This window comes from Hyaloscypha bicolor (assembly GCF_002865645.1).
Source record: "Hyaloscypha bicolor E unplaced genomic scaffold K444scaffold_135, whole genome shotgun sequence".
Taxonomy (NCBI): Eukaryota; Fungi; Ascomycota; class Leotiomycetes; order Helotiales; family Hyaloscyphaceae; genus Hyaloscypha; species Hyaloscypha bicolor.
The window spans coordinates 58,575-83,154 of NW_020194637.1; the positions used below are offsets into that span (position 1 = coordinate 58,575).

General features: G+C 40.0%; 3 protein-coding genes across 3 annotated transcripts; 2 read left to right on the forward strand and 1 right to left on the reverse strand.

The window, feature by feature from the left end:
- Nucleotides 1–8,336: 8,336 nt before the first annotated feature.
- On the forward strand, nucleotides 8,337–9,154 carry K444DRAFT_618189 (uncharacterized protein). The gene is made up of 3 exons (XM_024881268.1): nucleotides 8,337–8,459; nucleotides 8,508–8,613; nucleotides 8,676–9,154. The coding sequence occupies exons 1-3, from the start codon at nucleotides 8,392–8,394 to the stop codon at nucleotides 8,922–8,924; spliced, it is 423 nt and encodes a 140-aa protein (XP_024731255.1). The 5' UTR covers nucleotides 8,337–8,391; the 3' UTR covers nucleotides 8,925–9,154.
- A 1,116-nt stretch (nucleotides 9,155–10,270) lies between these two features.
- On the forward strand, nucleotides 10,271–12,496 carry K444DRAFT_128212 (uncharacterized protein). The gene is made up of 9 exons (XM_024870433.1): nucleotides 10,271–10,647; nucleotides 10,699–10,748; nucleotides 10,895–10,972; nucleotides 11,023–11,152; nucleotides 11,230–11,453; nucleotides 11,504–11,525; nucleotides 11,576–11,693; nucleotides 11,742–11,809; nucleotides 11,863–12,496. Exons 1-9 carry the CDS (start codon nucleotides 10,605–10,607, stop codon nucleotides 12,258–12,260), a joined length of 1,131 nt encoding a protein of 376 aa, XP_024731256.1. The 5' UTR covers nucleotides 10,271–10,604; the 3' UTR covers nucleotides 12,261–12,496.
- Nucleotides 12,497–12,522: 26 nt separating this feature from the next.
- K444DRAFT_597942 (uncharacterized protein) lies at nucleotides 12,523–13,825 on the reverse strand. The gene is made up of 2 exons (XM_024878509.1): nucleotides 12,750–13,825; nucleotides 12,523–12,691 (listed from the first exon to the last, which is right to left on the reverse strand). Exons 1-2 carry the CDS (start codon nucleotides 13,747–13,749, stop codon nucleotides 12,615–12,617), a joined length of 1,077 nt encoding a protein of 358 aa, XP_024731257.1. The 5' UTR covers nucleotides 13,750–13,825; the 3' UTR covers nucleotides 12,523–12,614.
- Nucleotides 13,826–24,580: the final 10,755 nt, after the last annotated feature.

Sequence of the window (24,580 nt, forward strand, 5' to 3'; positions counted from 1 at the left end):
CAACATCGTCCTCTTTCCACCAGTTCGCGTCACTGTCTTGAGCATCACTTGTACGAGCCAAGCATCCAGCCCCGTTGCTGCCCCAATAGGCTCCCTCATATAGAAACATTCCCCAGCTTGAGAAACAACAACGCCAGTCGTTGTGCGCCCGTCCCGAGAAACCGCCACCAATTACATGCGCCGGCACTCACCCCTCCGCTGCACTTGAAACCGGACACCAAAAGTTCAAACGCACAACTTACAACACGATCGTCCGGATCTCAATACGAAGATCTAGTCCGCATTCGTGTGCAAGGCATTCGAAGCGGACACGATCATCACAATAATCAATGTCATGCATTATCCTTCTTTCCAGGGACAGAAACACGCCCCGACATATGACGTCGAGGGGTGAGAGGTACGCATAAGGATACTTGTTTGCAACCCGCTTCTGTGGTACGCATTTCAGAAGAATGCTTTCTTTAGATTATCATCGTGTGGCCCCATTATCTGCATTTCGTCCACTGTTTGATGACCGCTGTTTTGCTTGAAGGAGAAGTCTTCGACGGCATACGTACCTGGGGATGGTTTCACGAGCCATAAGATCAAGTGATATGCTATCAGATCTCCAGCAATGAAACAGATCTATTCTCGAACTCAAGCAGATCTGCTCAACGGATGCTTTTCCCCACTTGCGAAATGTTCCCAAGCCGCGCACTCTCTTCCCCGTTTCAGTTTTGAGCTGAGGCTGAAGTTATGCGACACGTGACTTTATATCATGTGACCATAGTCATCGCATCTGTGATTTCAGAGGATACGTGGAATCACGTAAGCTCATTCGGTCCATTAGAAGAACCCGAACGAGCAGGAATGTAAAAGCTTTACGTCCGTTTTACCCTTTCCAATCACACATCGTGTGATTCCAGATCACGCTTTTGTACGTAATCAATGGACCCGATCGAGCATGAATAGAAACCTTCCGTCATTTTTACCCTATTCCAATCACAATCGGCGTTCCGTGGAGTTTCGAAGTCGGAGACACTCTCTCCTTGATATGCCTCAATGTCTTCATTTTCTGGGCCGGTGATGGAACGTTCTTTGGCAGTGTCAAGCCATTCAGCTCTACCAGTTTCACTGAGAACTTTCTGAAATGAGAAAGACGAAATTGATTCTGTTGCCTGCTGGGTCTGGGGCTCGTGTGTGAATGTACAAATGAGTTTCTGAGAATAGGTAGGCGTGGTTTTAGTGACTTCAGAATGCCCCTTTTATGCGAAGTAGACGATTGTGTGATTTCACCATCCCGTACATGGGCGAAATACTGCCATATCGGGACGGGTATAGTCGCAATGATGTAGGAGAACTACTTCGTATTTATTATCGTCTTGGAGGTATTCACGACTTCTGCCAAGAATTCTTAATTATTATGGATGATGGCAGGTCCATTGGCGCTCGAAAAGTTAACTCCCTGGCCCTCATCCGCTCCTCCAGGCGATTTCGAGATAAGGGGATGAAGCAATATATATATCATTGTCAAGAAATTTATGTTCGAGATGAGCCTGGGCTGATCCGAGCCTGAGCAAAGGCGGCGCTGCTCATGTGAGGACATAGGGATGGGAAGAGCAAACATTCCGGTTGGGGAATAGCTAATTCCACATCGCAGTGTTGACATGAGCGTTATTCATTTCAATCTTTGGACCTCAGTTGTCAATGCCACACACAGGCATTTCCGCGCCCGGTTCGGGGCAGCACACTTCAAGTCGGCCCCAGCAAAGCGAGGAATTGCCAACCGGTATTTGGGCTCAGCTGTGACGGTCGCCGACTAAAATTAGAAAAATGGAGTCAAGCTCTTTCAGGGCCTTGGTTGGATACAAGCCGTCTGTGCAATACTCGCTTTGTTCAGAAGTTCGCAGCTCTGCCACCGCTCAAATAAAACGTTACGTGACAAGGTTGGCACGGCCGTTCTGACGTCTACCGAACCCTGGCCGCGCTACGTTTTATTTGGGGAGGGGGGCGACGGCTTCTGTACAGGGTTAAAATGTTGGTTGATCGACATGAAATGGAGCCGGCTGAACGGCTCAGAATACGGTAGTGTCCCTCCTCTGTAGTTGCAAACTCTTGAGCAAAGCGAGTACTAACTTGTTGGGCCTGTGCTTCTCGTTGACAACTAGACACTTCGTCGAAGGTGCGAAGATCGAGATCTACTTGAAGATTATTCGCTGAAATATCCTGTTTTGCGGACTCTTCGAAAAGCACATGCACAGACTGATGGTCTGAATTATTTGGGTCTGTGCAAAGTGCTGGCCACTCCGAGGTTTTCTTTCAAATAATGCAGACCTGGGATCTCGGTGAGTACCCAGACGGTGCACAGACGTATTTTGTATGCAATTCCCAGAAAAACCTGGTTGCCCACCCGTACCCAGCCTCTCACTGCATCGACACGCATCGGATGCCCCCTTTACCGGGGGAAACCAGGCTTTTACCCAACCCTGACCCTAGGTCTCTTCCATGTGGCACGTACGAAAATTACGAACATGATTACGATCGTCGAGTGGGAGTGGAGCCCGAGAACTTGAGGGGTAGCGATGGCGAGTTTTCACGGGGTCCTCGGTCCTCTCTGTCAAAGATAATAATTGCCTCTCCACTTTTCACACGATTTAGAGCACACGATTACTACCAACCCCGCAATCACAGGTAAAGTAAATAGGGTGGGGAGAGTAAAGGCGTGCCGCGTGTTTCGTACGGAGTGTACATCAAAAAACCAAGCTAGTAAATGACGGCTTAGGAGATACAGCCACCAGTTACGGTTGAGATATCAGCTTATGACAACCACAACGCACCACCAAAGCACAAAATACACATGTGTATAGTCCTTCTCCTAAGGATTATTTTAGTGTTTAAATAGAGGCTGTTGGTTGTGTATTGTGAAATCGCGTGCGGCGTTCAAGCCCTTGTAGTGGCGTCGTAATACCCATGGGCTGTACCTCCGTATGAGGCAAGAAGCCAGATAATGTTTACCCACAGACCGCCTGTGTAAATTTACTTTATCATCGGAGCTTTACGCATAAATTATTTAATTTAATACCCGGGGAAGTAACTGTCTTGGGAGCAAACACCGTCCTTGAGTGGGGCAATTAAACGTTGGAGCTTGACACATGGATTTTTGAGTTTCCTGTACCCCGCCCCCAGCTGCGAGGTAGTTTTAATTTGGCATGATCCACGCAACAGAAATATGGAAAAGTTCGAGAAATCGAGTGTTGTTTTTAAGTTTTTGTTTGGTGAACTGGCTGAAGTTTGATCAGCAAAGGCTGTCTGTCCAGGCTAGCAGAGGCCGCCCATACTTCTCCACTCTTGTTCGCTCCTGGACGCATTTACTCTGTTTGCCTAAACAGCTGTAGCCGGACTGAGTGCCTGGTTGTTTAATTTCTGGCATGTGTGGCCCTAGAAGCCCTTGCACCGCTGCCGTTATTTGGGTAGAGTTGGTTGAGGTTTTGGCTGCTGGACGAGGGAATAAGAGCAGCGAAGCTCCAGTTTTGTTGGAATTGGAACGGGGGACCCGGGAAGGGTACGAGGTACTCCTTGTCACCCACGGACTGCAGTACCGTAAGCACGGAAAGTATAAATTGTACCCTTGCAACTATTCATCGAATATTTCTATGCCGTCGATGCGGGCGCGCTCAGATGGCGGGTTCATAATTTCCTGAGGGTCCTCCCTTTATCTTAAAAAAGAGGTTCGCTGTGTTTTCTTCGTTTCTCCTGGCATGAACTCTCAGCTCACTACAGTGGCAAACGGAGAAGTTGGAGAATTCTCTTTCTTTGAAGCACTCTCCTTTGAGTCCAAAGGGCCCCGTGTACCCCTATCTTCGGAGGAGTTTGGGCTGCCGTCATCTTCGAGAAAGGTCCCTACGAGTACCAGCCCGTCAAATCCGACCAGGACAAAGTTGACCTTGAAGATGGCTGCCTCGAAGGCTCAGATCCAGTGCTTAGAGCTCTGCCACAAGACCACCAGCCTAATCGACCGCATCTCCGTTCGCATATTGGAGTATCTGACATCCCCCAAACAGCTCACTCATGGCTTCGAAACATTGGCGCACGATTTTCTCGATACTTGTCAGATTCTCTTCTCTATCGAGGCAGGCCTGGGAGAATGCAATCGTACTGGGAAGAAATTCCCTCCTGAGATGATCACGGAACTCGGTCATAAGTTCCGAGTGACCCAGGCAGACTTCCACATTCTCGACCAGATGCTGGACAAGTTTCTCAGCAAATCGACTTTCATGAAACGAGGATTGGCGAAGATCTTTGACAACACCGACATCAAGAAGATGACCACCGCGTTGGCAAAGACACGAGAAAGTCTGAGGATGAGCTCTCTGGTCTTTCAATGGAATCTAGGAAACGAGAACCTTGAGATAGGAAAGGGCATAGGGTACACCGGTTTGGCTGCCGCGCTTGACACAATGGGCCATAAGTCTGGCAATGGGATGGCCAGCATAAATGGCAATGGCAACCAGAATGGCAACGGTTCCCATTATCAGCTTCTATCGGTAGCACCACTTGGCCCGCCCCCGTCGGTAGCACCACCGCCACCTGGAGTGATGGATAGCCAGATTGAATTCCAACAACTGGCGCAGCCGCCTCTGCCATTTTCTAATAGGTCTTCCTCGATTAAGCACGAAGAATCCGTGGGCAGGGCTTCTAGCCGCAAAAACATTCGACCACCCTTGAGTCCTGATTTTCGACAAAGTAGCATAACCACGACTATTCTTGCGACCTCTGCTGGATCTATTGAGAGGAATCTTTTGCGGACTACCGACACGTATGACCGGGCCAGCATTATGGATGACACTCATTCTCTGACTGGCATTGCCGAGTCTGATAACTTCCTTGAAGATATCATGGGGATGGAGCTTGGCCCTTTCAAGGTCGTCCGCCATACGGTTAACCCCACCGCCATGCCGCGCTGTTATCCTCGAAGCGCAGCAGATTCAGACTCCCCGAGCATGAAATCTGCCCTTGTTTCCGCCGTTCGCGGCAAAAATCATAAACTCGTGGAGCAGTTGCTCAATCGGGGGGTCTCAGCAAATGCTGGACCGAATGGGCACGCACTCAATGAGGCCATCTTTGCTCACGATCAAGAGGGTGTGCGCCTCTTGCTTCTCTACGGCGCAGATCCTAATGATCCTGACAGAGATAGCATCACTCCACTGTTCGCAGCTGTCGAGAAATCATTCCTTGCCGGAGCAACGACACTGCTTAAATACGGCGCGGACCCCAATCTCGTGGCTGGCCCGGATTTAGAATCTCCCCTTGCAACCGCTGTTATTGCAAATCTAACGGGCTTCTCCCACCTCCTGCTGACATACAACGGCGACGCCAACCACATCACGGCGAATGGCAATACACTTCTCATCAGCGCTACCAAGAAGGAGACACCGAAGGAGTTGATTAGCCTCCTTCTCGACTATGGCTCAGATCCCAATGCTAAGAGCAGAGACGGCAGGACCGCCCTCTTCGAAGCTATTCAAGTCGGTAGGCCAGATCTCGTCACGAGTTTGCTGGAGCATGGCGCGAACCCAAATTTGCCTGGTCCGAAGCACATGCTTTGGCCAGCGACTTACCATCCTGCCTGCTTAGAGGTGCTTCTGTCCCACGGCGCGGATTCAAAAAAGTCCCCCGGAATCATGGAACTCGCAGTTAGCATAAATAATATCGAGTCGGTCCGTATTCTGCTCAAGGCTGGCGTCGATCCGAATACTAAGAAGGATGGTACATACACACCTCTATGTACAGCGATTCGAGACGACCGAACGGAACTCCTCCAGCTGCTACTCAGCAATGGAGCCGATCCAAACGTTATGGCGAGCGAGTACCCCACCTTCAAGTGCATAACTCACAACAGAGTCCACTTTCTGCCTCTACTCGTGGCAGCCGGTGCAGACCTCCACACCCCCAAAGGTATCTTAGAGACGGCCATCAGCACGAACAATATGGAGGCATTGCACTGGTTGTTGGACCAGGGTGTGAACCTCAACGATAAGAGTCCCAAGGGCGACTCTCCGCTAACCACAGCCATTCGCGAAAACCGCATAGACATTGTCGACTTGCTGTTGTTGCGAGGAGCCGACCCTCATATGCGGGGACAAGACTGGCCACTGTGCATGGCTGTCCGTAACCCTCCCATTCTCAAGCGCATTCTCTCGGTGGTTTCTGAACCACGAGCGTTCAAGGGAGTTATGGAGATGGCTGCATCAGCCAATCAGCTGGAATCCGTCAAGCTCCTCATTGCTGCTGGAGTCTCAGTCGAGGACAAGAATGGCGGCGTATTCTCCCCCCTGACAACCGCCATTCGAGAGGACCGTCGGGGGATTGTCTCGTACCTGCTCAACGAAGGTGGCGCTGACGTTAATGCCCCTGGAGAGCACCTCCCCATCGTTAAGGCCCTGCGAAGATACCACGGCAACGACACCGAGATCTTGGAGTTGCTTCTCAAGCATGGCGCGGATCCCAACAAGATATACCGAGGTTGGAATGCCGTTATGCAGGCAATCGAGAATGGTGATGCAGATGTCTTGAGATTATTGAGCCAAAGTTCTGGCGTCGACTTGGAGGTGGAGGACGAGATGGGGAGAAACGTTGTAGATATAGCAGCATCACGAGGATGGACTGAGGGAGTCCAGATCCTAACAGACAGAGATATTCGATTGAAAAAGTAATTTAGTGGTGTAGCGGGGTGGCCCTGGAAGGGAAGGATTGAATTTTTTAATGGTTTGGAATACGGCAAGGTTAAAGGTGGTGGAGGGGGGTGGAGGGGGTTCGTGTGACTTGAGGCTCTTTGCGCAATGTTACCCTCACGCACTCTTTTCCTTATATAATTCTTCTTCGTCAGATTAATACACTCTACCTCTATACAATACCAGAGTCATTGAGGCTTCATTCCACTTCTACAAAAGTTATCTTAACACTTATAGATTGACTGCTCATATACTATTTGTGGTAGCTATGGCCCTATGGGCGGGGGCCACGCTATCTCTATTACGCCCTTGTCTTCGTCTCTGTCGTATGGCGGAATCAGGGTTGGGTCGTTTCAGTTGCTCTAGGGCCGCCATGGCCTATAAGGGCACAGCAGCCATTAATTCAATGATATTCGCCGCTTTTCCTACCCAACTGGCGTCTCAATATATGTTGGACAATTACGAGGTGGTCGTTGTTGGCAATAAGAAAGAGGGCCAGCTCCAGCTGCCCCTTTTGCCAATGGCGTGGGATTCAGACGTCGATGCAATCTTGGTCATTGTTAGGGTTGCTTTCCTTGTGGTTGCCTCGATGCGGACTCGGTCCAGGACTTTCCAAAGGGCTGAAGCCAAGGCGGCACTCTTCTTTTGGGGATTGTTGCTTTTTGGTCGGCATGATATGCCCTCTTATAGGCGAGGCATGTCACGTTTTGGGGGTTCAATCAACTGCGATTTTGCCCTTTGGATAAGGAGGGCACTCTGTCATTCAGAAACCCTGGCACGTCTCTGGTAGATGGTGTTTGGGATCGTATAACGGCACTATTGGAACGAGGCCATCACAAACTAATTTTCAACCCTGAGCACTACCCCTACAGTTCTAAGGGAAAGCATCCCATCCCCATCCCCGTCTCCATTTCCGCTTCACTTCATATTCGTCGTCCATACGTCCACCGGTTCGGCCGTTTTCACGTCGTCCCACTCGATTGGACATCTACTCTCTTCAAAAGATAACTGGAATGCTTTGCTCCGCACGATACCTTGCGCTCGCTCACGTGCTTACCCCTTTTGCATCCCCCACCTCGCTTACCCGTTCCATTGGTACCACCTGGCCCGTGCGCAATCAAGCGAACTTCAAACAGCAAATCATATTATTCACTTTCTGACTTAAGAATTTTGATTCGCTGCAATTTTTCGATATATTTGATTACGGAAAAACTCAACTGGCAGCAACGGAACTGATATGACATAAAAAATAATTCAACTGCGGCCTACTTCATGCCCTAAAGGAGTGGAATAATTATGGTGAAATGCTGGTAAAAATTCAAACACATTTGATGCAAAGAAAGCTTGTATTGGGATTGGTTGAAATTTAGACTTACTGATAGGGTCAAAGGTATCGCCGTTTTCGTCACATGTTAAGAAACATCTCCACACCGACAGGGATACACAAACGTCATCGAGCATGCACCCAACAAGGGGTTCCTAACGATCGGGTAGGATGCGCTCTGAGGTCACAGAGTGCCACAAGACGAGAAACAGGTTTTCGTCATTCTTTCTGAACATATATTGCGATCTTCCGAACTGTGGCTGGAGCAGCGTTACATTCATCTTTCCCTCTTGTAAGAACTTAGCCTTACGACTCATCTTTTTGCAACTTTCGACATATCTTCAAACGAATATCAAAATGGCAGGACTTCTCGGCGGCGGCGGCGGAAACAATAACGGAAATGGTGGTGGTGGACTTCTTGGAGGGTAAGCCAGCCTGTCTGTCGTCGAGATGCAGAGAGCTCATGCTCGCAGACTCCTGAACACTGTCGATGATACAACGAAAGGTCTTCCCATCGTTGGAGGCATCACATCTCCTCTCCTGAAGACCGTCGGAGGCATCACGGACGGCTTACCCATCGTGAGTATCTCCCCCCACCATCGTTTTCAAGAAAGTGAAGGTTCTAACCCAAGTCTTATCAGGTCGGATCAGGAGGAGGTCTCGGAGGAGGCCAAGGCCAAGCAAGACAACAACCCGTCGTGCAGCAGCAATTCGCACAAGCTCCTCAATATGCGCCACAGGCTCCATACCAGCCTCAAGCAGCAGCGACGAAACCTGTGCTGAGCGAGGCAGAAAAGAAAGCGAAGGCTGCGGAGAAGAAGAGGAAGCTGATTGCGTTGAAGAAGAAGCAGTTAGAGATCGAGGCTGCAGAGCTGGAGATGAGTGATTAAGGATGACAAAGGGCCGGGCTATGAGTTTATGAGGCTATGATGAAAATTGTTGTACTTTAGTCATCTTGAATTTGGGTTTTGAACTGTATAAATACTTTCAATTGCTTTCAGAGGCTTTCATATCTTTGTGGAATGGAATGGCTTCGTTCGTTCTCGCAATAAGAAGACAAATTATATCTGGACCCAGTGGGTTTCCCCGTATTGAATCAAATTCAGCCGTAGGCTCCCTGTTGGATTCCGTGGGATGCTGATCCACGGACGGACTTAATCTCCTCGTGAGCCCACCGCCGTTTAGTCCCTGGATCTTCCCCATAGCATATTGCTGTAGGGGCTTGGTTGCGGATAATCCATTGTATCTCTACCTTTATGACCGTACCCCGGGTGTCAGCTTGGCCCCCGGCGCCTTTCGGCGGGGTTGGCAGGTAGAGCTTTAGGGCGCTTCCGCAGTTGGGCGATATTCGCTATTCGTGTGACTAGTACTTGTTCGGCTCCAAGCCCGGATAGCTACCGACCCTCTTACAGGCGTCTTTCAAGAGCAAAGTGACTGCGATTATTATTTTTCGACTCCTAGTAGTGCCTTTCCGTTAATTTCTTTAAGTTTTAGCCTTGCAATTATATCCCCCCCAAGAACCCAACGACGTTGATTTCTCGTAAAGTACCAAGCAAGTCAAGATAATAATATTACCCGATCTCTAGTCAGCGAAAGGTTGTTACGATTCATCAGATGCCCAGATGCCTCCTAGACGCACGTGACGCGGCCGCCTCGCTAGGAAAGTATGCTTGATTCACTGGAGATATTTAGAAGGCTAAGCCCCTTCGGGACTAGCCCACTATGGGGTGCATATACTCCCTCGCAGCCTCCTGTATCTAGTTTTCCCTTCCTTAGCTTTGAATCGTCTTCGTAAGGGACCTTCTACCTTGCTTTCCAAGCCCTGAATGCCGTACCCGTGACACCTTGCACATGGAATTCGGTCACACACTGTTCTGGGCATCTCTCTCTATGAGGGCATAGCCGAAAATCAAATCCCGACCCTTGACTTATAATTTGTGGGAGGCCTTCTGGGGACGGACGGGGATAAACTTGTTTTGGTCCTCGCTCCTGTCATGTCCGGGTTGTGTTAGGGGGTCAGAAGTTGGTGGGGTCACTGGATTCAGGGGGTGAGCATAAAATCACCGCTTTGACACCCCTTCTGAAGCAACCCCACGTTCTATGCTTGCCTGCTTTGTTCCTGAACGCCAAGGATTAGATCGGCGCTGTGTACAGAATCGGTATCATTTCCTCGTCCTCCTTTCGTGGGCAGGTAGACTCTCCTTGCTTGTATCCATGTACAACAGGCTTCATCCTTGTTCCTGCAGGAACTAGTTCCTCGCCTTCCTTCTTGTCATCGACCGAAGCCTTAATAAGTTGTGCTTCCGAATCTTACAGTAACCTTGCAGATATAGCGCAAAAGTTAAAAGGTCTTCGGGTATCTCTTAATGCACGATTTCAGGGTTGCGTTGCAAACGAGAAACGGACGTACATGGAACTAATGAAGTACGGAGTTTCTGACTGATATCCACCGTATATGTCTGGATGTGCGCGCCATGATCTATTCTCTTTTAACTGAACCATAGACTTTAACATACAGGTCCAAATTCTCCGACGATCCACTACTTCATTTTCTGTTTTCACGGGGCGACATGAGTGACATTCCGAGGCCGGATGGACCTGATATCAATATCGGTTTGTTCCACCCTCTCTACTCAACAGCGCCCAACTCATGATATTGTCCAGGAGGATCTATGATGAGGACCATATGGGTTCTCACTGGCATCAGTATTCTGGTATGTATATTCTCGGGTTCTATTTTCCGGCTTTAGAACATCTGGCGAGGAGTGGTACATTCAAAGTTCCTTGGGCGGTTAATGTACAAGGAGCTTGGGTATATTCAGATTTCTTAATTGGGCGAGCTAACCTCAAGAATTTGCAGGTTGTTGGGCTGAGACTCTATGCCCAATTCGTCTCCCGCCATTTGGATTTGGGTGATGCTATTATGACATTATCAATGGTGCGTACTGAGTGAGGCCTTACTTCCTTACTATTTCCTAACAGATATAGATTTGCGGAGTATTGTTGTGCTCGATGCTTACAACACAGCATCACTACGGATTGGGACGGCATTTCTTCTATCTTTCGCCGACCCAGAGGGTTCTTGCCATCAAATTCAATTTCCTTGGGCAAGCTTTTGGTATGTGCATAAAAAAGTCCAGAGATGCAAATATTTGCAAGGCAGCGAGCTGTATTTGCTGACCCTGTCATTTCTAGGTATAATGGGCCCTGCGTTTGGACGTATGGCATCGTGCCTCCTGATGTTGAAGCTCTTCGGCACAAAGCAAAGACTAAGACAACTCCTGTGGTTTATCTTCTGGGAGTCACTGGTGGTGAATGCCATCACGTTGATCTTAGTCTTTGTGCAGTGCAAGGACGTTCAGTCATTGTGGGACCCTGCCGGGCATCCTCCAGTATGCTGGAGTCCCAAGGTCCAAGAGGTAAGCTTCTATGACGTGAGGCAACAATGGCCACGCTGATAAATATACAGTATACTGGATTCGTGCAAGGAGGCAGGTGACATTGTGATAAAGTACTGAGATGACACTAACCATTTCTACAGCTTTGAACTCGGCTACCGACCTTGCTCTGACAATTCTCCCCGCCACGATTTTCTGGACACTTCAAATCAATATGAGATTGAAGCTTGGTTTGGGATTTCTCCTTTCTCTCAGTATATTGTAAGCCCATCCCTCTCAAGCTTAAGGCCATAAGTTAATTTTGATCAGTGCATTCATCGCCTGCATCATCAAGACAGTTCTACTCCAGTCCCTAGGAGAGCGTGAGGATTTCACTTGTACGCTCCTGCACGTAAAATTTCATGGCTGTATCTAATATCCCCCGAAACAGTTAACACAGTCCCCTTCTTCACCTGGGTCATCGCCGAAATCACACTCGTCAACATTGCGGCCTCGGTACCCCTTATTCGCCCACTCTTCAAGCGCCCGTCCACCCACGCGGGCAACACGTCTTACGAAATGAACAACCGATACGCATTGACGAACAAGGGCAGTCGTCTACGCTCTCGCGATGTTGAATCAGGCAAGCACTCGATAGACAATACCAGTGAGGAGAATATCCTGCCGATAGAAGGGGTGACCGTGGCTAGAGGTGGGAGTGGCGTTGAGGTAGACAAAAATGGCATTATGCTATCTACCAGTTATGTGGTTAGTTATAATGAAAATGGCAAGAAAGACGGCATGCCGGGCAAGAAAGTGCGGGGTCTACCTGGGGCCAGCCCCCACTAAATGCTGGGAACTGGAAGTGGTTGAGAAGTTGATGAGCTTGAAGGACCGAGTGGAAATTTTCTATTGCGAGGGCGAATTTTGAGTTTGTTGAAGGTTGCGAGGGTGGGTTTGATACCGTGTTGTTTCCTTACGGGTAAAGGGAGTTGTGTGTATAGCGAAAGGGATGGTTTGGAGTTAGTGTTACGAACGACGGTTACACTCTTGGATGACAATTTAGAGACGAGACAAATGCTTCATATTTTGTTCAATCATCAATCCACTAGAAAAATTCATTACACTATCTTATCAGGTTGTTCTATTTGTACAAACAAATGTAAAAAACTCAACGCTTTATCCTCCCGCCACAAACCATTCTTATGAGTATTGGCTGGTATCAATATATGCAACCTTGCCAGGTACGACGATCGAGCTATTGACAGGTATGGCAAGACCTGCAAAAGATTAGCTGAAGTTTTTGCTCGCCTACTGCTAGGAAGAGTTTCTAGTTACCTCCGTTGGTCGTTAAGTAGAGTATGTTTGCCGTCGCTGTCGATCTCCCGAATTGTCCAGCCGTCACGCCTGCGAGAATCGTGCTGAAATTATTACCCGCCACGAGCGTCACCACCCCGTTCTTCACTACACTCTCGCTTTGGATCTGATTCTGGGACATCCAGGCAGTACCATCCGCACGAAAAACAAAGTCGTCCACCTGTGGGATACTTGCCACAACCAATGACGAACCAGTGGCACAACCAGTCGTGGAGGAAATGGGGATGCGGGAGAAGATTGGATTCCCGGTGTTAGAGAAGTACAGGTACCCATTTCGGATCTTTACTCCATTTATTCCCAGTGGTGTGATGGCCGTGGAGAGAGCTTTCATTTTGGCGTCGTCGATCGTCACCTTGTAGGTTCCTGTAAGTACGTTCAACGTGTACACCGTACCGTTCAAAGAATCGGCTATCACGACGAGACCGGCGTTCACGTTGAGCGTAGTCATGCCGTTGAGAAAACCAGCAGTGGGCAGGTCGGCTACCTTGGTAATAGTCGCACCTCCCACGACATTCCCGTTCGCGTCGACCGCGAATGTGTTCATGTCGATCTTGAACACAGAGGAAGTGCCACTTGTCTTGGCGAAATTGCTGCCAAAAGGCGCCGCAGCAACGACATAGAAGACGTCGCTGCCCAGTTCCGTGATTCCCAGACATCCTGCGTACGCTGTACCGAAGTTATTGATTATGATTGGAGTGGTATTTGTCGCTGCGGGATCGATGAGCTCGAGAATGGCCGCGTCCATTCGTGTGACCAGCAATTGCCCATTTGCGCGCACCGCGAGATTCTCGTGCCATGTTGGCACGCTTGCCTCGTAGATGGTGCTCGCGGCGAGGGGCAGAACGCTGCTTCGTGTTTCCAAATATCCACTTGATTGGACAACTGGGCTCGGCGTGCTGGGAGTAACTGTGCTGAGAATAACAAAGGCCTGGAGCCCCAATGTAAGAGTAAATGAAAGCATGTTTGACAAAATTGGGCAGGCCGGGAAACGCTTCAGAATTTTGATTCTTCAAATGATAAGACGATGGCGACGCGAAGGAACGAGGACGAGGACGAGGTTTGTTTAGATTTATTAAACGTTATCTACAGCTAATATTAAAACATCTTCGCAACCTCGAACGCCCGCTACTGACTATCAAAGGAGTTCTATCTCACTTGGGATGTATAATTTGCTTTCCATGGCGGCGGGCCCCCCGCTAGCAATTTCCGGGGATGGACTTTGCTCTTCCTGCCTCATACCGCGGCTAGCGTGTCTAATGAGTTCGAAATTTCGAGGCTCTGGCCTTATGGTGGTTGGTGGACATGGGCGACGACCCTTGCGTGAAAGGACAGTCCTGTCCTCGGCAGCACCTGTGGTAATTTCAACAGGCAACTCCCGGTCAAGTGCCAGCCGAGCTGGGCTGGGGGGCCAGGGGGGCCGAGCATGCGCCCTTTCATCTATGGAGGATTTAAGCGTTTCTAAGCTATATGAACCGTTATAAAAGCGTTATAGAACCGGTTCTATCTTGAGGTTGAAAAGTCGATTTTCTTTAAGTCAAAGATCAGGCTGAAATAACCCGGTGGGTCCTCATTCGCACCCCTGTAACTCACCCAGTGGAGCACACAGGTTAACCCAGTGCGCTGCTTACCGTCATCTATGTACTGTAGCGTGGCGAGCACCCAAGTTCCAACGGAGCAAACCCGTTTAGAGGGAGGGCCTGCTAAATTACTTCAAATCGCCAGGAACCTGGCAACCGGAACAGGGTGGGGATGGAGGGGCTGTGAGACAACGAGGGTCTAGATCTTGGGCGAGTAAAATCTTAACGCTATGGTAAGCTGCCCTCAGTGTCCTGAGTGGAGGTGGAATTGATCTAGAAGACAATCTTTGACCGCAGTCCTGACCCTGACCATTTCATGAACCGAGGTGTCAGGTCGATTGAGTTTCGTTTCAGGCTGTTCGACGAGCAGGTTAAGGGGTAGGGTTAATTCATGAATAGACAAAACCGCATTGATAAAACGGACGAAAATGGGGTTGCAAAAACTCACGGCGCACGCAAACATCCCTAGCTTCGGCCCCACTGCTAAAAGGAATTTGTAGAGAAATCAAAGTAGCCGACATGGTCTATGGGAGCACTGGTTCGAATACCCAGTCGCTTATATCAGAAGTTCATTACATGGCCACGGCCAATAATCTCCTTGACGTGTCTGCACCGTACGTCTTTCCGGGACATCCATAACCGTTCCGCGAGCGGCCCTTATTGTGGTTGTCCAGAAGGGTTAAGGGGACGGAAAGTATATTAAGGTATAATGGTTGCCTTAGTTGCAAAGAGCAGCTAAGGATACATATATCTGTGTTGTTCACGTGACCCGCATTAACTAACTATTCTGTTGAAATTAGGAGCCTGAGGCACCTAATGGGGCAGAACGTGTTGAGAGGATAAAAGCATGTATTAAGTGTATAGTACAAATAAGGGAGCGAAGCTCCCTTATATGCACTGTACGCATAAATCGGGTGGCTGGTACACGTGCGGAGCACGTGCACCGGGCTTGCAGATCGCCCTTCAACAGAACGCCCTAGGACTGAGCGCACTGGGGCTGAATCCTATGGGCTGTGCACTAACGAGGTAACGAGCCTGCGCCCGTAAGTCTGTGCTTTTCAGGCCTGAAGCCCCCGAAGGAACTTTAAACTTTCTCAATTCCAGGGATTTTGTTTCTAAATTCAAAGCACAAAGACATCAAGCAAATTCTTCGCAGAAAACTATATTTTACAAGGTTTTATTAATTGTTCTTGCGTACTACTTAATTTAAACTGCGACTTTGGAAGAAGGAGCAAAAATTAAGCGACAAAACGAGCCTGAAAACCACAGACTTACGGGCGCAGGCTCGTAATGGAGCTGAAAGCTATAGGCTTATTACCTGGTATATTATGCCCTGTAAGGCTGAATGGTTTAGCTGGCATTATGGCATAGTATAGTATGCCCTGTGTGACGGCTGGCGTAACGGCATGATCTGCCATGGACAGGATATTATAAGTGCTTGTTCTATGAGAACTTTGCATCTCAATAAATAGCTCTCTACGTGCCTAAGTGGTGGCGCGTGCGCACAGGAGTTTGCTGGTGTCTGCGAACCGCTAGCGAGTCCTTTGCACCAGGCACGTGATTTGCATGCTCTCATCCAATCAAGTCGCTCCAAAGAACTCTCTTCTTGTTCCGCACTCACCCAAGCAATTAACCCAGTGTGTCCCTAATCCGTGTGCAGCTGCTAGCTCCTCGTACGTCCTCAAAGGATTTCGCTTTATGCCGCGTCAGCATTTATAGCTCGTCTGGCAATATAAACAAACCTTTTATTATATCAAATATCTGGTCTTTTATACTCGTATTGTCTTATAAGAGATATCGCTCGTAGTCGTTATCCCTAGAGGGAGGTAAGAGGAGGAAGGGATCGTACGGATTGTAATCGTAAGAACTATAGAAGAAGACCGTTGTATACTCGTCAAAGAAGTTGTAAAAGAATATCGAGACTGTGAAGGCGCTGGCTGGGGGTGGCTGTCACATGACTAGTTTCACCTGGCTAGCCGGCGTTTCAGTGGTTTTAGCTAGTATTTCCCTCCTTTTATCCCCTCTCTTTCTCTCTCTCTCTCCTTCTTCTCTTTAGCTTAGTATTTTCAATACATGAGATTCTCGGATCTTTGAGCCTTGGCCATTGCCTTGATCCCGCCGTCAGAGAGACCAGTAATAACAACCCTTTTAATATTCTTCATCTAACCAAGAATCACGCCCGATCACCTCGATTATGGTCAGCCCTTGGCATATTCAGTGTGTCAAAAAAGTAATCAAGATATTTCGAATATTTATAAATATTCATAATTAACTTAATTAGAATATAATTACCGGAATACTCAAAAAATTTGATTAGATTAGAATATATATTTATGAATATTCATAAATATAAGTAATTACTCGTTATATAACTATAATAAATTAAGGTTTACTTAATAATTATTAAATAACTAGAGTATTTATTAAGCAGCCCTATTTAAACTAAGCTAGGGCTTATAAAATACTATTTAAATATTAATTTTCTAGAATAATAAACTAATTATCCTCCTTGAAATCTTGTTTTTTCCCCTTTTACTCTTCCTTTTTAATCTCTTCTAATTCATCTTTAAATAGCCCCCAGCTTTTTAAGTAATATATTAGCTCAAAGGTACTCTTATTAAGTCTATTGCGTAATTTAGATATAATAAGAGTACCTTAAGAGAAGAATCTCTCGCTAGTAGTTAAGGAAGCCGGAATTCCCAAATATTTTCTAGCTATTAAAGATAAAACAGGAAATCTAGCAGTATTAGACTTCTAATAGTCTAAAGGCTTAGTCTATACTTATATTAGTACTAATATATTAAAAAATGTTAAGAGGGTGTCGGCTAGTTATTTAGTAGAATTTAAGTGAATTTTACTTATTTTTTTATCTTCTTTCTTTTCTTCTAAATAAGTTATTAATTTGTCCCCTATATTAGAGAATAAATTAATAATATATATATCTAAGTTATTAGAGTCGGAATCGGCTATACTAAGATCCGAGGAATTAGATCTAGTTTAAGATATATTATAATTATATTTATATCTAAATTAAAAAGTTAATTATTAATTTATTAAAAATTAATAAAAGAAATTACTTATATATTATAATTAGTATTTAATCTATTATATATATCCGAAGATAAACTAGTAGATAAGCTAATATTACCTAATTCTTCTCGTTTAATATAAGAATTAAGAATAAGAACTAAATATAAAGCTTTACTTTTATTATTTAAAACGCCTATTTTAGGATAATATTTTCGAAGCTTAGCTATATTCTTATTAATAGTATCTATAAATGCTTTATCCTATTAAATATTAGTATAATATTATTAATAATATAAAAAGAATTTAAAAAAAGATTTACTTTAAATTCCTTTTTAAAATTTTCAAGTTTATTATATATTTTATATACTTCAAATATAATATAATATATAGTCGGATAATTTTCGGCTTATAATTTAGTTATAGCTTTAATAAATATTGAAATTATATTTAAAATATTATTTAAATAAGTAATTTTAATATTAGTTAAAACTAGACTTTTATTTTTAAAAGCCTTTAAATTAGAGCTATTAATAACTACTTTAATAGCTTTATATATAATAAGTTAAAGACTATTATATTTTTTAATCTATAAATAATTAGTATTAATTAATAATTAATTAATTAAATAATTACTTACTAAGTTAAGTAAATCGAGTATTTTCTATATTAAAAGCTTTAATTTAAGCTTCTAATAGCTATTGGTTTTCTTAATTATATTTAAGACCTATAATAGTCTTTTAAACCTTTCTCTAAATTAATAAATCTATAATTATTAATAAATCTCTTATAAATTATATAAGAAACTTACTTATTACTTATTCTTCTTCTTTATCTTCTTCTCTATCTTTAAGTTCTTCTATTTCTTACTTATATAAATGCGTAAAATAAGAAGTATTATAATTATTTTTAATAAGAGCTTTTAAAATATCTTGAATAACTAAGTTTAATATATAAGTTATACAAGAAATATCTTCTTAAAATTTAATGCCTTTCTTATTATAATACTTTATAAAAGCCTTTAATAAGGTATTATTTAAGCTAGTACTATCTCGAATAATATTAAATAAAATATATTAGTAATTATTTTTTAAAAACCAAGATTTATATTATTTACCTAATAATATTATATTTAATATTATATTATTTTAAAGCTTTTAATAAAACAGAAAATATATAAATACTAAAATATATATTATTTAAGTCTTTTATATCTAATAAATAAAACTTTAATATAAAAACTTTATTTATAAAATATCTAAAATAAAATTAGTTTATTTTTTAAAAAAATTAATTAATTAAGAACTTATTAACTTATATAATAATACTAAAAAAGGCCTTTTAATTTATACTTATTATAATATAACAGGCTATATCTTTCAAAAATTATATTATTTTAGCGGTTTTAAGGTTTTAGTTATATAATAAAGGCTATAGTCTTTTATATATAAGTTGCGGAAATTCTATAAGAAAGCTAGTTTTTCTATAGTCCTAGATAATAATCTCTTTTTAATATTTAATTAATTAAGCTTTTATATACTATATATTATTTATACTTTACTATTTATACTTTTAATTTTATTATTTTACTATTAAGTTATATTTTATATTCTGGTATTATAATAGGGATTTAATTATTATACGGATTTCGGACTATATATAGGTATTGGATATATAGATAGAAGTAAAGAGGGAAGGAAGCTAAATAAGTAGAAGTAATAATCTTAAGACTTTTAATACTAGTAACGAAATAATATAAATAGTTAAAAATAAAGGGCTCTAAAAGTTAATATATTAGAAAGGCTAATTATATATATAGACAGAAGTCTTATATAACTCCTTAAACTAGTACTAGTATATCTGGGAAGCAGGATATATAATAGTAGTTATAGAATAAGAGAGAAAAAACCCTACTATATAGCTCCCCTCTATTATTTATAATTATCTCCTAATTATAGTAAGGAAAATACCAAGCCTATATAAGTATAAAACCTATTAGAACCTAGAAGCTTAAATAGTTTCCTAAAGAAACCTATAGCCTATATCCTTAAGACCTTTCCTGCTTCTCCTATTTCTTCTTTTCTCCCTAAGAAAAGAATACAAACGCAGTAATAATAGTTATAACGGAATCGTATATAGCTTTTATAACTAGTAGAAGCTTGTAATAAAAGAAAAAAGCTATATTTTAGTAGCTATAAAGAAATAATATTAGCTTTATTTCCTCTAATATCCGAGATATCTAGCCCTTCCCTTCTTTCCTTCCCAGACTAGTATTCAAGTATAGTACCCTTATTTCCCGGTTCTTTATATACCTTTAATTCTCTTATCCCCCTCTCTAAAGATACCACTATCTCTAATATAGTAAAGCCAAGTATCTTACCTTCTAGCCTTCCTTCTAGTTTTATCCGATATTTCGTCTAATCTCCTTACTCCTTCTATAATAGTACTATCTTTCTATGAATTATTCGTAAATTATCTTTATATAACTATTTTTAAAAGAGGGAAACCCTATAATAAATATCAGATAAACTTTTCTACTATAAAAAGGCCTTTTCTCCTTATTTTCAATAACTTCCTCTTTCTAATAATAACCTTAACCTTCTTTATTCTTTATCTATATCCGGCCTTTATATCTATTAATTATTATATCTGCCTCTTTTAGTAATAACGGATTCTCGGAAGCTAATAAGTTTATAGAGATTAATAAACAAGTCTATAGCTATACTTCCTATAATATAATACTTAATACCCTCTTTCTAATAGTAATCGAAGATAGTATTATCTAGCTAAGTATATAGTAAGTATATCTCTAATTATTTCCGTATAATTTCCTACTTATAATTTTCCTCTTTAAATAGATCTTGAACTACTATTCCGATTACTTTACTATTCCTTCTATAATTATTAGTTACTTTAAAAAGTTCCATTCTTCTTCTATTTACAATAATAATACTAATAAGCTTACTAATAGTAACTATACTTATTCCTATACTTAAGAACTTAAAGCTATAACTACTATAGGCTTTAAAGTTATATATACTAGTATTTAAGCCTATATAAACTGCCAAGAGAACAAGTCCCACTTTAATAAATACTACTAATATTACTCCCTCAGTTCTAGCTATAGTAATTATCTTTGGAAATATAACCCTTATAGATATTTCTTTTATATAATTTGCCTCTTTCTAATCCTGCTCAGATTCAAGTACTAATAGTAGCAGATCCTAACTAGAAAGACAAGCCTTTAGTTCCTTAGCCCCCCAAACTTCCTTCTCTACCAAGTTCTGGCTATTATAAAGGTACTATAGTAGCAAATATTACAGATAGTATTATTCTATATAAGGAAAGTATATTAAAGTACCCTTCTATTCGTTATTCTTAAAAGAGGCTAGTATTAGTAAAGAAAATTAGTAGTTAGTATTAAGCTTTAAAGTAATAATACTTATTAATTTTATATTTCTTTCCTGGCTTTATTAACTTTTTCTTATAAAATTCTGGATATAGCTATTATATATATAAATAAATACCTTATAATTCTCTCTCTCTTCTTATTCTTCCCTAATTTTCTTTAACTAGTAATATAATATTTCCTTCCCTCTTCTAACTTCTGCTTTATCTAGCTTCCTTTCTTATAGCAATCTCCTATAAAATACTTTCTTTCTCTAGAAAACCGAACTCTTCTTTATATATATTAGATAGTAGATATAAAACTATAGTATTTGCAAAATTATTAACTTTTTTTAAATAAAGAATATTTTACTATCTTCTTTCTAATATCTAATACTTCTCCTCTAATATTTAAAAATAAGCTACTAAGTATTATTCCCTTATTTCCCGGTCCTTTATATATTTCTGATTCTTCTCTTTTTTCCCTTAAAGAATTATCTATTCTTTTTATAATAAGTCCAGAAAATACACTTCTAGCTTCTCTCTTTTATCTAATATTTATCCGATATTCTTCTTTACTTCTTTCCAGAATAATCTGTTCCCTTTCCTATATAACTCTTCTATATTAGTCCCTGCTTTCTACTACCTCTATTCTATTCTCTAACCCTTCCGAGTTACCTTTCTTATAATATAATTTCTATATTCTCTTACTTTATTCTTCTTCCTATAATAACTTCTTCTTTCAAATACCTTTATCTATATCCGGCCTTTATATTTATTAACTACTCTTATTATTCCTTTACTATTTAAGCTCTTTTCCCTAATATTCTATTTACTATAGCTAACTCTAATAATATCTCTTCTATTATTTTACTAGTTTATAAACTGCCTATAAAGATAAATAATAGTATTATAATACTAAATAAATAGGTAATATATTTCTTCTTATTTCTATATAATTCTCTTTTTATAATTTTCCTCTTCTAATAGATCTTATCTTATATATTTATAGATTTTATTCTAGCCTCTAATACTTATTTTAAAGCCAACTATATTCTTTATAACTATAATAATAAGTACTTCTTTATAAATAGTAATTATAACTTATCTAATATTTAAGAACTTAGTATAGTAGTTATATAGGGCTTTAAAGTTAATTAATTTAATAATAAAGCCTATATAAGATACTAAGATATTATTAAGTTCTAATACTTTAAAGTTTACTACTAATATCTTTCCTATACTAGTATTTATACTAACTATCTCCGAATATATTATGAAAATAAATATTCTTTCTATATAATTTTTCTCTCTCAAATCCTGCTTGAATTCAAGTTCTAATAATAGTAAATCCTGATTTCTAATTCTTATATACTAGTATCTAGTAAAAGTAATTCCCTTTTTTACTAAGTCTTAGCTATTATAAAGATATAAGAGCTTTAAATATAGCTAATAAAATAGAGCTAAGCAAGAATATTACTTCTAATTACCTTCTGCTTTATTATTTTTAAAGGTTTAGGGCTATAGGTTAAGAAACTTATAGTATCTTCTAGTAATTAAATATATTAATCTTTTATTTACTAGTATCCTTTATTAACTTTCCCTTATAAAATCCCATTTTTGGCTATTATATATATAAATAAATATCTATATATTAATTCTAAACTCTTCTTTTTTCTTATTCTTTTCTAATCTTAGTTAACTAGTAATATAATATTTCTCTCTCTTTTCTAATACTTCTTTTACCCTTAAAACTTTCTAATTATAATAAATATAAGAAATATTTTTCTATATAAAAGAAATACTCGATTTATATATAGCTACTTCCTTTAATAGTACCTTTCTCTTACTTTTCCTATTCTTCCCTTTAAGGCCTAATAACTACTATAAAACTAGCCCTAACCGGAATATAAATTTAATTCCCTTTCCTTATAATCTCTTTCTTCTTTCTCTATTACTTTTACTAAATTATAATCTAGTTCTTCTAGTCTAAATTAATATCTTTCTTCTCTAAAATACTAATCTCTATATCCGGAAATAGTATTTCCCTGCAAGTACTAGATTTCCTTTAAACTAGGCTATAGATCTACTCTAATACTTCTTTATTCCGGTAATATAGATTATATAAGGTTTCTAGAGTAATATTATAAAAGATAAACTTCTTAAAATAGCTTATAATTATATTTTCTACTCGGAAAATACTATCTAGTTCTATAATTATAAAAGTACTAATTATCTGGCTAGCTCTAAAGATTCTAAATAGTTCTTTCTAGTAATAATAAAGTTTTAATAAATAGTTGTTTTCTAGCTTAATATTATAAAGAAGAATAATATCCCTAATAAAGAAATATCTAAATAGCCTTAAAATATAAGTATTATTAAATACTTCCTTCTTATATTTCTAATAATAGTATACTATTAAAAGTACTTTATTTAGGTCTATATTTCTTTACTTAAGCTATTATATATATATAATAAGCAAGTCAAATATAGAAGAAACTTTATATTATAATAGTATATTTTAAGTTAGATAATTTAGATCTATTAGTAAAAGACTTTCTTAATTCTCTTTAAAATAAAAGAATATATAACTAGTAGTAATTTTAACTATTATTTAATTAGCCCAAAATATAGCTAGAAAATAGAAAACCCAATTATTAATACTATCTTTAGTAGCTTTAGTTAAAGTAATAACTATAGGCTTATATTTCCTCTTAATTATTCTATTAGCTAGAGAATTAAAAATAGAAGTAATAATATAACAGATTTTATATATTATTATAAGCTCTTTTATAATAGTATTATTATTCTCTAGTCTTCTATTTATAACTAGCTCCAGAAAAACTCTATATCTATAAATAATATCTTCAAAAATAAACCAGATAATTAATTAAATATTAGTATTCTTTAGTACTTTTCCTTTAATTTATTCTAAGCCTTCCCTTCTAGCTAGTACTAGCCTGTCTTTACCCGAATATAAAGATATATAAACTATATTTAAAGTTATTTTATACTATAGTATTTATATTTAAATAGAATATAGCTTATTTTCTATTCTTATATAAGCTATAAATTAATATTACTTATAATTCTTAATATATATTTTAATATCTTTATACTATTTATTTTACTAAAAACAGTCTATAATTTTATAGAAAGTAGCCTTTCTAGGCTTATAACCTCTAATCTTATAAGCTATTATCTTAATATTTTCTTGCTTTTTTAGAAAGTTAATAATTCTTCTAGATATATCTCAATTTTACCAGAAAAGTATCTTATCTTATATAAGGAACTTAATAGTATTATTCTTAAATAGCTAATATTTTATAATACTTTATTTTACTAGCCAAATAAATATAATAAGTTAGTAAATATATTATTAGTAATATATAGAATAGAAGTCTTCTAAATAGAAATCTACTTCAGGTTATTTCTTTATAATAATAATTAAATAAAAGTAAATATTCTAAATAAGTAATATCGAGCTAGAAATACGGATAGATATAATTCTTAGAGAGAATAATTAGATATTTATAAAGTCTTTAATATTCTTTTTCTTTTTCTTCTTTTCTATTTCCAGAATTATATATAGTTAATATAATAAACTATTAGCTACTATATACTTCTTTCCTAATATATACTTAATATTAAAGTTAAATAGCCGGATTCAAGTAATTTATCTTATAAGTAATAATTTAGATAGATCTAAAATAGTACTATTAAGCTATATAACCAGAATATTTATATTAGTTTTTAAAAGAAACTTTACTCTATAAAACCAGCTATAATATTTCTTAAATA

What these genes read in the sequence shown, in the direction of transcription:
- K444DRAFT_597942 (XM_024878509.1), bottom strand. Translation starts at nt 13,749, where the DNA reads ATGCTTTCATTTACTCTTACATTGGGGCTCCAGGCCTTTGTTATTCTC. An exon ending in CTACTTAACGACCAACGGAG is followed by an intron (nt 12,692 to 12,749) that starts GTAACTAGAAAC and finishes AATCTTTTGCAG; the next exon opens with GTCTTGCCATACCTGTCAAT.
- K444DRAFT_128212 (XM_024870433.1), top strand. Translation starts at nt 10,605, where the DNA reads ATGAGTGACATTCCGAGGCCGGATGGACCTGATATCAATATCG. An exon ending in TGGACCTGATATCAATATCG is followed by an intron (nt 10,648 to 10,698) that starts GTTTGTTCCACC and finishes GATATTGTCCAG; the next exon opens with GAGGATCTATGATGAGGACC. An exon ending in AGAGCGTGAGGATTTCACTT is followed by an intron (nt 11,810 to 11,862) that starts GTACGCTCCTGC and finishes CCCCCGAAACAG; the next exon opens with TTAACACAGTCCCCTTCTTC.
- K444DRAFT_618189 (XM_024881268.1), top strand. Translation starts at nt 8,392, where the DNA reads ATGGCAGGACTTCTCGGCGGCGGCGGCGGAAACAATAACGGAAATGGT. An exon ending in GGTGGTGGACTTCTTGGAGG is followed by an intron (nt 8,460 to 8,507) that starts GTAAGCCAGCCT and finishes TCATGCTCGCAG; the next exon opens with ACTCCTGAACACTGTCGATG. An exon ending in TCACGGACGGCTTACCCATC is followed by an intron (nt 8,614 to 8,675) that starts GTGAGTATCTCC and finishes AAGTCTTATCAG; the next exon opens with GTCGGATCAGGAGGAGGTCT.